General features: G+C 35.2%; 2 protein-coding genes across 5 annotated transcripts; one reads left to right on the plus strand and one right to left on the minus strand.

Annotated features, from left to right (window-relative positions):
- Positions 1 to 2,326: 2,326 nt before the first annotated feature.
- Positions 2,327 to 5,367, minus strand: LOC113741532 (uncharacterized). Of its 4 annotated transcripts, XR_011813544.1 has the most exons (4): positions 4,066 to 5,367; positions 3,522 to 3,649; positions 2,933 to 3,244; positions 2,327 to 2,846 (listed from the first exon to the last, which is right to left on the minus strand). XR_011813544.1 is itself a non-coding variant. In XM_027269067.2 (2 exons), coding segments are annotated over exons 1-2 (1,203 nt in total). In that variant the 5' UTR covers positions 5,267 to 5,367; the 3' UTR covers positions 2,327 to 3,647. The 4 variants fall into 4 exon arrangements, 2 of the variants coding, with proteins under 2 accessions (XP_027124868.1, XP_027124867.1); XR_011813543.1 differs by having other exon boundaries at positions 2,933 to 3,649; XM_027269067.2 differs by having other exon boundaries at positions 2,327 to 3,649.
- A 5,720-nt stretch (positions 5,368 to 11,087) lies between these two features.
- Positions 11,088 to 12,230, plus strand: LOC113743048 (GDSL esterase/lipase At5g03980-like). Its single transcript, XM_027271112.2, has one exon. It carries the CDS (start codon positions 11,088 to 11,090, stop codon positions 12,180 to 12,182), a length of 1,095 nt encoding a protein of 364 aa, XP_027126913.1. The 3' UTR covers positions 12,183 to 12,230.
- The last annotated feature ends 202 nt before the right edge of the window (positions 12,231 to 12,432 follow it).

The raw sequence follows: 12,432 nt of genomic DNA on the forward strand, positions 1-12,432 counted from the left end.
TTCCATACCTACCCTCTTTTGCCATCTTTTATTTATGCACCTACTTTCTTTAGATTGAGACAATTGAAACAAATACTATTTTTTTTCTCTTTCAATTTTCTTTTCCTAGATTTCAAATTATGAGGCAGTTTTTTTGTAAGACATTCTACTTAAAAAGGAATTCAAGCAAATACCTTCTTGGCTACACATTTGAGGTACAAAACTCAATGATTGACATTCATTTTCATCTGCGTTTGAAGAGGACAATTCTGTTTTGCGTGTAATTATACTACTAAAATTATTGTTTAGTCGAGATTTGTCTCAAATTACGAGAAACTTGAAAGGAACTTCTATGTTATTTATGATTCATTCATCAAGTGAAATGTTTGGAAAATCGTTCAAAACATCTCTCACATTTTGTAAAATAATTTTTTTCATCTCTCATTTTTAAAAGTGTAATTTTACGTCTCTTACAAATTCACATTGGTCAAATTTGGTTCCTACCTAGGTTTCCGACTAATTTTTTATCGGAATCCACCATGTGCCTTATACGTGATAATTTTTCAAGGGCAAAATTGTCAAATTAAAATTTACATAACCCGATTCATAGTCCCTCGCATTTCGCAAATGAATTTTTTCATCCCTTACATTTCACAAAATGAATTTTTTTGTCCCTCACATTTCGTCCTTCGCATTTCAAAAAATGAATTTTTTCATCCCTCACATTTTACAAAATAATTTTTTCATCCCTTATCGATCATATGTATGAATAATTTTTTTTTAAATTTATGTATATATCTATTTAATTTCACATGAACTGTACGTTCGCCTAAACGTACAGTTCATGTGAAATTAAATAGATATATACAGGGGTTTTAAAAAATTTATTAGTTTTTCACTCATGTTCATTTCCTTTTACTGGAAAATTGAAAACAAAGAAGACAATAAACAAAGGAAAAGTATGACAAAAAAATAAGTAATTGACACTTTCAAATTTTAAAACAATTACAAGGCAAGAAATTCAATAGTTGGTCTTAAAGGTGGCGAGTAGAAATTTCAAATTTAAATTGCAATTTATTAACATGACTATAGATTTTGAGTTAGAACTGATTAATTAGATAGTTTTTTTACATAACTCAATAAATAAATTATTACCAAAAGAGAAAATGGCACAAATATTGAATAGATTCACATGGTGAAATCAAATAAATATATATGGATTTAAAACAAAATTGTTAGATTTAAACCCATGTACATATCTATTGAATATTATGTGTACAACTACAATTAGTCTGTTTAGGCGAAATCAAATAAATATATATATGGTTTTTTAAAAAAAAATTTATTCGTACACATGGTCAATAAGGGATGAAAAAATCCATTTTGTGAAATATAAGAGACGAAAAAATTCATTTTGTGAAATGTAAGGGACTATAGATCAGATTATGTAAAATTTGATTTGACAATTTTGCCCCTAAAAAATGATCACATGCAAGGCACGTGATAAATTCCGGCAAAAAATTAGTCGGTAACCTAGGTAGAGACCAAATTTGACCAATATAAATTTGTAAGGGACGTAAAATTACACTTTTAAAAGTGAGGAACGAAAAAAGTTATTTTACAAAATGTAAGAGATATTTTGAACGCTTTTCCCTGAAAAGATAATATGAACCATAATTTGCAGTTGACTTAGTGTCGTAGGTTAATTAAACCAACCTTTATTTTTAGCCGAAAAGAAAATAAAAGGGGAGAATATTTTTTCGATTTTAGGAATTGTCTTTGAAATGTTTAGATGCACAAAAATTTGTGTCTCTCAAATCAAGAACCATGTTGCAGGAGGTCCCTAACTATGGGGAGCTAAATGGAATGTACTAGAAGGTTTAGATGAGACGTGTGTATCACATTAGGAATTTTATGGTGCTTGTAAGTTGTGCCTACCCAAAAACCCTTCACAAAAATTGTCCACACTTTCGAGTTAGACTTAGAATAGCCTCATTTGTACCTTTCAAAAATAGTCTCATTTGTGTTGCTTTTACATGGAAATTTGAAATTTAGAATTGTAAACAAATCGCAATAGGAGTAGTTCTTTGACACCTTTTAACTCTCTCCTGAAGTCTTAATGAAACGACTTGGTTAATATTCCGGTAGAGTCGGTTGTATCTCCAAAAATTCGTTATTCAAATTGCTGGATGTTTTGTTTTGCATTTATATACAACCGTTTGAGTTAATTTTTTTTTTTTAAAACTGTTGATCAGGTAAATAGCAGTGGCAATCTACGATTGTACGTACGCAAAACAAGAGGGCTGGTTTTTGTTTTTCCATGTAGAACAGAACTAGAGCAAACGGGTGAGAAGAAGAGATTATCCAGTAGAAACCTCCATCATATCATCTTTTTAGCCGGGATACAGCCATCAGGATTTTCCCAATATACACTGTTGAAATATATCATATCATCAGGCATCAACAATCTATCTATGTTACTTGGACTCGGCTGCCAAGTACTCCCACCGACATGGCAATTCTAATGCAAAATAGAGATTCAGACACGGCTACAGCGCGATCAAGTGAAGAGTCCGAATGACAGACATGGTCAACAATATCCATGTGAAAAACGGTCGGACCACGATCACAACCGCGACTTTGAACCATGATGGATCTTCACATCACCTAGGTTAAAGTCAGGTTGTCAAATGTCAATAATTATCAGAGGCCAAATGCAGACCCAGTCTTAAAGACTAAAGACCACCACACAAAACTCTTTCTAAGACCCAAGTGACTCGGCGTCCCAACTCGGTAAGCTCACCGGCATGACCCAAGCACCACCGCCAAAGTGAAACAAACAGTAAAGGGACCAAAGTTCCAGCAGCCTTTCAAGACAAAATAACAGTTATTAGTTGATTGACTACTTTGAAGAAAAAGCTTCATCCTGTGAATTGCATGATCAGTTCATCACCTGTTCATTGAGGTGGCTGCGCAAGGTAACAAGTCAACCTTGATTGGGTTACAAAAAATTGAAAAGTTGTCACAGGCAAAATTTTTCTCGACTTGCTGCTTCTTCAAACTTCTCAATTCTAATGGCAATAATTCAAAGAAGAAAACCTTTTCAGTCCTTTGATCCCTCCATCTCACTCAGTTCATTCCCCGTCAACTAACCCATGTTTATTTGCAATAACCGCGTGAGCTGTGTCTCCCCTCCTATTCTTGCAGTTCAAATGAAGGTTGTCATACTACTAGCGTCGTGCACTGCCAATTTGCCAGTAATTATCTGCTGGTAGATAATTTTAACAAGGGAGCTTAGTTTGCCATCAAAGACCATCTCAGCTAATAATGAGAGCCAATGCCAGTGAAATTTATCTCCAGCTACACATCCTAGAAACATGTGTGTTGATGAATATAAACGATTTTCTGTCCCCAAGTGTGAGATTTTGTTTTCCCAAAATTGCTGATGTATGTTCTTTTTTGTCCTGTAAATTTAATCGACCTAAAAAGTTCCAAGTGCCGAAGAAAAGGAAAAGCTTTAAGCTAGGATCAGCAGGACATACCGTGACAAGTAACACCAGCATTATAGCTCTAAAAACATCGAAGTCTTGACCAAGACTTGATCAGGCAAAAAACGGACTTCAATCACCAACATTGTCCGACAAGGAAAGTTGTGCCTTCTGACATCGCTCTGAATTCAGAGAAAATTTTAGCAGAAAAGAAAAATGAAGCTTGGATCACCCTCCAAAAAGAAACCCTTTATCTCCACGTTCAAGTGAAGATTTGAGCAGATATACAAACTTGGTTAGCCAAGATAGATCAGATCCCGATAGTCATCAATATTTCCTAGTGCACAGATAAAACTAATCAGCCATCACCAAGAAATTTCTTCTGCATTATTATACATGATATTTTTCAGGAACTTACAAAACCAACTCTAAAACTGATATTGTACAAAAGATCCATGATTGTTGGAAGGGCTTGATAGAAAATTTTCTTGTATAAATACTCAACTATTTACTTAGTTTAACCGATACCTACAAACTGGACAAGTGTTGTGAGATGCCAACCAAGGCAATATGCAATCAGAATGGTACATGTGCTTACAAGGCATTTGCGTTACTACTTGATTCACCTCAAAGTTGTCTATACAAACCGCGCATTGAGAGCGACACTCCCAGCCCAACAACATTTCTTCAGTTATCTTCTTTGTATCCAGTGACACCGTTCTATCCTCGTCCTCCACTTCCATCACGCTAATTGCAGGCATACGAGTGGCCTGGATGAGCGGCTCCGGCATCGCAGGGAAAAAATAATCCCAGCTGTTCATGGATTGCACCTGCGGCGGCGGCGGCGGTGGTGGGAGAGGATATGATAGGTGGATTCCCCTAGTGGTGGCGGAGCTCGGGTTGATGGTAGACAGAAGGGGTGGCGGTGGCGGGTTTGAGAAATATTGATCTCCCTCAGCAAGAAGAGGGTCGGAGAAATCAATTTCGAGACCGGATATCATAGCGACGGTGGTGCGATTGTACACGGGTGGTTCCGGCGCAGGAGGTGGCGGTGGGAGGCGGTGGGAAATATGGTGAGCTGCTGATTGTGGTGGTCGAGGTAGTGGTGGCGGCGGCGGCGGGGGTGGAGGAGGAGGAGGAGGAAGTCGATGTACTCTCCTGTCGGAGATAATAGGCGGCAACGGCGGTGGCGGTGGGGTTGGGAAATTGTGAGCTCTGTCTGGCGAAAGAGGCTCGGAAAAATCAATTTCGAGGCCAGAGATTATAGAGACGGTGGACCGATTTGACAGTGACCGCGGCGGAAGCGGAGGCGGAGGCGGAGGAGGAGGGAGAAGGTCGGTGAAACTGAAACTGCGGTCAGTGCTGGTGGCGAAGAATGGCGGCGGCGGGGGAGGTAGAGGGCATGAGAGCTCTGACTCCGCGTCGGAGTCGGATTCAAAGCCGGCGGTGTGGAAGGGAGGGAAGAAGGGATGAAAATAGCTGGTGGACCTGAGAGGTAATGGAGGTGGAGGAGGAATACTTCCCAATTCTTCCAGAACCCCGCCGTTGCAATTAGGACAGATTAGTTGATTAGTAGCGATGATTTTCACCGTCCGGTCGCAGTTGTAGCAGTGATAGTAACTCTGCCTAGGAGCGGTGGAACTGGTGGCGCCACCACCTTCTCCTCTTCCAAGTAGACCACTGCCGCGATCAGATTCCCCGACGGATGCCATTCTTCTGGGACTTCCATGTAAAACAGTCGAGATAATACCACTACATGCTAATCTGAGTCGTTTTAAGTTAGAGGGAAACAATCTCATCTCATTGACTTCTTAGCTCTGAAGTCTTCCTTTTAGTTTACCTTTCTTGTTTGATTAATTTGGCTTTTTCTAGTCCTCGTGTAAAGTCTCAATCAAACTAGTGTTACTCTTATCGATGATCAATATCATAATATATATACGATTTTTCTAACATAAAAAAAAATTCATCTAATCGTTCATATATATATATATATATACTAATAATTATTATCTTTCATTACTTGTATATAATTTTTTATTTAATTTTATCTATCATTTCTTATATTTATTTATTTTTTTAATTAATCTTATATTTTTAAAAATATAACACCTAAAATATGTGTCGTTAGATAGACCTATATACATATATATATATATATATATATATATATATATATATATATATGTAACATTTTATTTATTTTTTTTCCAGTGAATGGTTTTTTTTTTTCGTTTAACAAATGGTTGATGTTGGCACAAAAAAGTCATGTACAGCAACAATGTTAATACGTGTATCTTTCTTAACCAAAAACTCAGTAACAGAAATTGCAAATAATTAATATGTTAGCGACTTCCCCCTGTTCCAACAACTCGACAATAAGTAGCAGTAATACATGTAGTAGCAATACATGTATACAGACAAAGAGCTGTCTTGACCGCGCGGACTTTCAAACTAGAGGTGTGTTCAAGTCAAGTTATGTTTGAATAGTATTGTATTTGTGCTTGAACCCGGTCATTAACGGTGCTATTTGAGTTAGAGCTCGAGCTTAATCGAGTAAAGAATCTTAAATTCAAATTCGACTTGAGCAAGTAGTATATGAGCTTGAGAATTCTTGTAAACTAACTCGAGATCGATCTCAATTTTTTAGTGGTAAACTTCACAACTTCTATATTTATAAGTGTGATTCCACATATATATTGTTTTTAATTAAACAAACCTAATTACTTGAATAAGCTTGTCGAACACTCGAATCTACCTCTCCAAAATTTCTGCTCAACTCAAATTTGCAAATAAGTTGTTCAAATTCGATTCGAGTTTTAACCGAACTTGAATCTAGCCTTTGATCGCAAGCAGTTTAAATCTCTAATAGCCGTATTCCTCACAAAAGGGAGATTTCCAAATCTACCATAGAAAAGAAACAAACTTCAAACCCGACTAAAACTTTAAGAAGGCAACAAAACTTCTTCACAATGCAATCACTTTACTAACTTAATCTAATAACTTTAAGAAATAAATTATACAACAAGCTTGGTTTTAAAAAGAAAAATATTCTAACAGTTGAGAATTCAGTCTTTTGGATGTCGTTCCATGTCAGAGAAGGTGGACGCACGACAATTTTTCTCATTGGCATTTTGTTTTTTTTCAGGGGAAAGTGGACAAATGAATAGGCTAGATCTACGCGCAACCAACTCAAACGAAAAGGCACTACCTTTAAACTTTGAAGGTGAAGTTTGTCACTCACCACTACCCTTTGCCCTTTATCCTGAAAAGGTTTGTGATGCTCTGATTAATTTGTGCTAGAAAAATGAATGGACTCACCACTACATAACAGGTCGATCCTCTTGCATTGTTAAGAAGACTCTAGTGACTTGTCTGTGAATGATCACAACTAATTGCACCATGAAACATAGGTTGACTGAAGGAATATACTCAAGTACAGAATTTATAGGTGACCAATAGGTGAACTCGAGCTGGCTCGAGTAGCTCGAGCTCGAGCTCAAGATATTAAACTCGCCAGATCGCGAGTTCAAGTATATATATATATATATATATATATATATATATATATATATATATATATATATATATATATATTATTTTAAGTATATATATATTTTTTATTTTTTTATTTTAAGTATATATTTTTTTATTTTAATAGTAAAATTACATATATATATCCTTAATATTTTATTATTTATTAAAAAAATATTATATTATTTATTTTTTAAAAAATAAAATAATTATTTTTTATTTTTTTCGAGCTCGAGCTCGCTCGAATCAAGTCGAGTTCGAGCTCAAGCTTTAAATTGTCGGCTCGTCGAGCTCGAACTCGAGTTCGAGTTCACTAAAATTAAGTCAAGACTCGATTCGATTAGACCAAAACTCGACTCGACTCGACTCGTTTGCAGCCCTAGTGTTATTTTGAATGAAAGAATCCTACTGTAATTAAAGAACTGAATTACAATAATATTTCCATATGCCCAGAGATAGCTTCTCCAATGGCCCTCTTGTGATTGATTTATAGGTCTTCATTTCCCTCTGCTTCATCCTTACCTGGAAAGAAAATGCATCATTTCGCATTGGAGTCAACTTTGCAGTAGGTGGAAGTACAGCACTAGATAACAGTTTTTTCTATGGAGGAAACATTTCTGTACCATCTACGAACACATATTCCTCTTAGCCATCAGCACAAATGGTTCAAGAAACATCTCAAGTCAGTTTTGAATGATCAATTACAACGGGAAAAATGGCTAAGAAGAGCTCTTTTCATGATGGGGGAAATAGGTGGGGATGACTTCAATATGCATTCTCCCAGGGCAAATCCATAAAGGAGAAGAGGATTTGTGTGCCATATGTTGTTGAAGCCACATCTATTGCTACAAGTAATTCAATTTGGGGCCAGGCTTATAATACTTCCAGGAAACATTCCCACTGGATGTTTGCTTAAATTTCTGACATCATTTCCGAGTGTTGATCCCAAAGTTTATGATGATAAGGGCTGTTTAAAAGACTTAAACAAGTTTGTTATATTCTACTACAATTATCTTCCAAAAAACTCTAGCATCCCCAAGACTAGAATTCCCAGGAGTTGTCATTCGCTATTATAGTATTATGACCCCTATAAATCCTTCCAATGGATCCTCCATAATACTGGTTCTCTTGGTTTTAATCAAACATTTGTGGTCTAAGGCAAGCTTTAATCATTGCTCAAAGCATGTTGTAGAAGAGGAGGGAAGTATAACAACAGTGACAACATGATCTGTGCATCACATGGAGTAAAAGCTTGCCTTAGACCACAAAGCATTATTCATTGGAATGGAGTGCATCTAACACAATAGGCATACTGATATATTTCTGACCATTTGCTCAGAGAAGTTTTGTCAAGTATTATTGAGTCTGTTGTAGATTCTGATGATGATGAATTAAGTCTGGTTTGGGCCGGAAGTTTTAGCATAGCATTGGAAATTTTAGAAGCAGATGAGATGAGACTAATTTGCGTAGTTTTAAGTTAGAAGAAAAGAAGCTTTATTGACTTCTTAGCTCTGAAGGCTTTCCTGTTAGGCTTTTACAGACTAAAACAAAACAAAAAACAGATATAGTCTGTTTTGGAAAATACGTCATATAGCTAGTAGTAATATTTTGTCCTACCAGTTTAAGTTTATCGGAAAAATGTAGTTTTGGTTCCATATTTGTCCTGTGTGTCAAATTGGTCCCAAATATTTTCATTATAACAAATCTAGTCCCTTAAATTTTTTTATTTTAGGAGATTTAGGAGAACTAATGGAAAATCACCATAACTAACTATCAACATCAAATTGGTGCCAGTCAAAAATTCTAAATTTGTATTTTTAGTCCCTAATGTTCCTAGTTTCAATCATTATGCTCCCTTAGGTTTTAAGTAGTTACAACTAGGGCTCTTTAAATGAAATGATATGTGAATTGAATGAAATATACGACAAATATATTTTTAAAATTTTTATTAAATTTCATTAAAACACTTTATATTGACATAACATGATCATAGCCTAAATAGCATATCTTTGTTAAATAAATTATAATTCGATGACAATATATCAATAATAAATAAAATTTAAAGTAGTGGCAGAAACAGAGAATTCTAGTTTTATAATCTAAGTATACAGTTGCTACTACACAAATTGTTGCATCTTATGCATGTGGGCTTCGAATTGTTGTAGTTAGCCACTGTACTTATAAAAACTAGTGAAGGTAAGTATCAATGTAAAGTGATTTTAGGAATTCTTGAAAAAACTTTCTTTTATTTTTTGTTGTCTTTCCTACTAATTAAAATTCGATGTTCCAATACTATAGTTTTAAAGCATTTATTTTAATAGTTATGTACCTTGATAATTATTTAATTGCTCATATAATGTATTGAAAATGCCAACTTTATTTCAAACTCAATTAATAACCTATTAAAATGATTTTGTGGATTTATTTTCTTTGGTATCAAAATCAACAATAACTCAAAAAGAAATGGCCTAAAACCACTACCAACCTATTGTAGTCCCAATACTCTAAAAATTCACAAACTTTAAAAAATTATGTGACACTTTCTTCTCTTCTTAGGAAGTAGCTTATCGTAGTAAAAAAAATTTGTTGTAGTTGCTTACCAAACAAAAAATATAGATTTTTCAAGAATTTGATAACTAAGCCTTAAAAATTTGATAAATTGTTTTACAATCATTTGGAAAAGTATATATGAGGGCATTGTAGGATATTCATATAATTTTTTGACCAAATCAAATGTTATTTTAAGGTTTGGTTACTAAAAGTGTCAAATCAGAGAATGTAGGTGTAATTTTTGAAATCTCAAGAGGGTTTAATAAAATTATCAAAAACCTCCGGGAGGTTTTCGAAATTGTCCCTAATTTTAGAACAAAAAAACATGTATTATTTTGACAATCAGATACTTTGCTGGAAATTTGTAACAAACGAATAGACATTATTATTATCCACCAGTTAACACATCAATTGTTACTTTATCAATACCAAAATTTATCTCCACAAGGTCACCAATTGCAGACAGTCCCTAAATCAGGCTCTTTCAACTTTTGTTCTAACAGGACCTTGTCAAGTCAAGTATTACTATGTCTTGCATGGTTAAGAGGCTCTAGTTAATTTATGGATGTTTACTTGCACAACGAGATGAATGTTAAACATGTGTTGGTCTGCCATTGTTTTGTTTATTCAGTTCCTCATGTACAGGTGAAGTCAGATCAGAAAGGCAGTAGTCGCAGTTTTTCACATTGTCTTTAGATCACCTTTGAAGCCAACCATGGACGCTGTCGATCTTGGAGTTACTAAATTACACAAGTATTGTGTTCTTGCTTGCTTTAAGGCTTGTATTTGCCCACCGAATAGCTACTCTTTTGTGCATCTTCATTTGATTCTTGCACGACTAACCATAGCAGTGACATATAAGGAAAAAATTCCAATGTATATTAGATGAGAAGAGATAAAAGTAACAAAAAACGTATACTATTAATACTACATTTATTTTTTTCTTTTTTTGGTTAAAGGTATTATAAAAGAGGTAACTTGCTTTTTTAAAAAAAAAAATTTCTAGAAGGAGAATGGTAGAATTTAAGTGGTGAAAAGGGACAGGGAATTAAAATCCAAAACCTCTAATTTCTGATGTCGCAACTTTAGTTTTTAGACCAAGGCTTCCTTAACTAAAAGAAGTAATTTACTTGACAGCTCTTACTACAAAACTAAACTTTTGTGGAAGGAAAATCTTAACGTTTCTCTTATAACTATACATAAATATAGAAATCTTAGTTCTAGTTCCCCTTCTCACGCTCTGTTTCTTAAATCCAACTCCTTCCTTCATAAAATGTTTTAAAAAAAAATATCGTAGTTCATAAGACTAGGCTAAAATTTAAGGCAACAGTTCTAGATTGAAAAACGGACTCTACACTGCATTGGCAAGTACGTACTCCCAAAGCATTCAGTGGCTGGCAATTCTACTTCAACTTGTACTCGAAAATAAGCGGAACTTTTACTTCCAATTACATGCACCAATATGTAAATATATATGATGATGATGATGATGAATCAGTAAGTACATAAAATTTTTACACAGAAACGTTGCATTCAACCATGATCTCCTCAGTTAAATTTTCATTTCTCATAGTGTTTTCCTTCTTATGTACCGTTTCTTCTGCCAAAGAAAACACAGGTCCCTTTAAAATCATCTACCAGTTTGGTGATTCATTAGCAGATAGAGGCAACCGCATTCGCCAGAGTGGTGTAACTTCAGTTTTCAACGTTTCCAGCTTGCCTTATGGTATGACATACTTCCACAAGCCCACAGGAAGATTTTCTAACGGCCTTCTTGTGATTGATTATATTGCCAAAGCGCTTCATCTCCCACTGCTTCATCCTTACCTGGAAACGAATGCTTCATTTATTAGTGGAGTCAACTTTGCCGTAGGTGGAAGTACAGCACTAGATAATAGTTTTTTCTACGAAAGAAACATTTCTGTGCCATCCACAAACGTCCCTCTTAGCCAACAGCTGAAATGGTTCAAGAAACATCTCAAGTTAGTGTCAGACAACCGATCACAATGCGAAGAAAGGCTAAAAAGAGCTCTTTTCATGATGGGGGAAATAGGTGGGAATGATTTCAGTACAGCTTTCTCCCAAGGCAAGTCCATAAAGGAGAGCAGGACTTATGTGCCATATGTTGTTGACGCCATATCTATTGCCATAAGAGAAGTAATTCAATTTGGGGCCAGGATTATAATAGTTCCAGGAATCATTCCCATGGGATGTTTGCCTAGTTTTCTGACATCATTTCCAAGTGCTGATCCTAAAGCTTATGATGATAAGGGCTGTTTAAAGAAACTCAACAAGTTTGTTTTGTTCTACAACAACTATCTTCAAAAAAATCTAGCAGCCCTGAGACTAGAATTTCCAGGAGTTGTCATTCGTTATTATGACTACTATAATGCCTTCCAGTATATCCTCCATAATGCTGGTTCTCTTGGTTTTGATCAAAGATCATTGCTGAAAGCATGTTGTGGAAAAGGAGGCAAGTATAACTACAGCAACGACATGATTTGTGCATCAAATGGCGTAAAAGCTTGCCTTCAGCCGGAAAGATTTGTTCATTGGGACGGAGTGCATCTAACACAAGAGGCGTACCGATATATTTCGGACCATCTGATCAGAGATATTTTGTCTAATATGTAAAGTTGAATGTGTGTCAGCAAAATTTTCATGCTGATTGATGATGATTTAAACCTGTTTTGGGTTGGAAGTTGAAATCAACTGACGATATAATTGTATACATCATGAAATAATCAGAAGATATACAAACGATATATGTAATCTTAATAGTAATTTGCCTTTAGAAACAAGTAATCTCAGTTCCACGAATTAGTTGTACCAAGAAACCAGTCGGGATCCTTCATGCCACTATTCAGTGTCAAATCCAGTGTCA

The sequence above is a fragment of the Coffea arabica genome, chromosome 4e (assembly GCF_036785885.1).
Source record: "Coffea arabica cultivar ET-39 chromosome 4e, Coffea Arabica ET-39 HiFi, whole genome shotgun sequence".
NCBI classification, from domain to species: domain Eukaryota; kingdom Viridiplantae; phylum Streptophyta; class Magnoliopsida; order Gentianales; family Rubiaceae; genus Coffea; species Coffea arabica.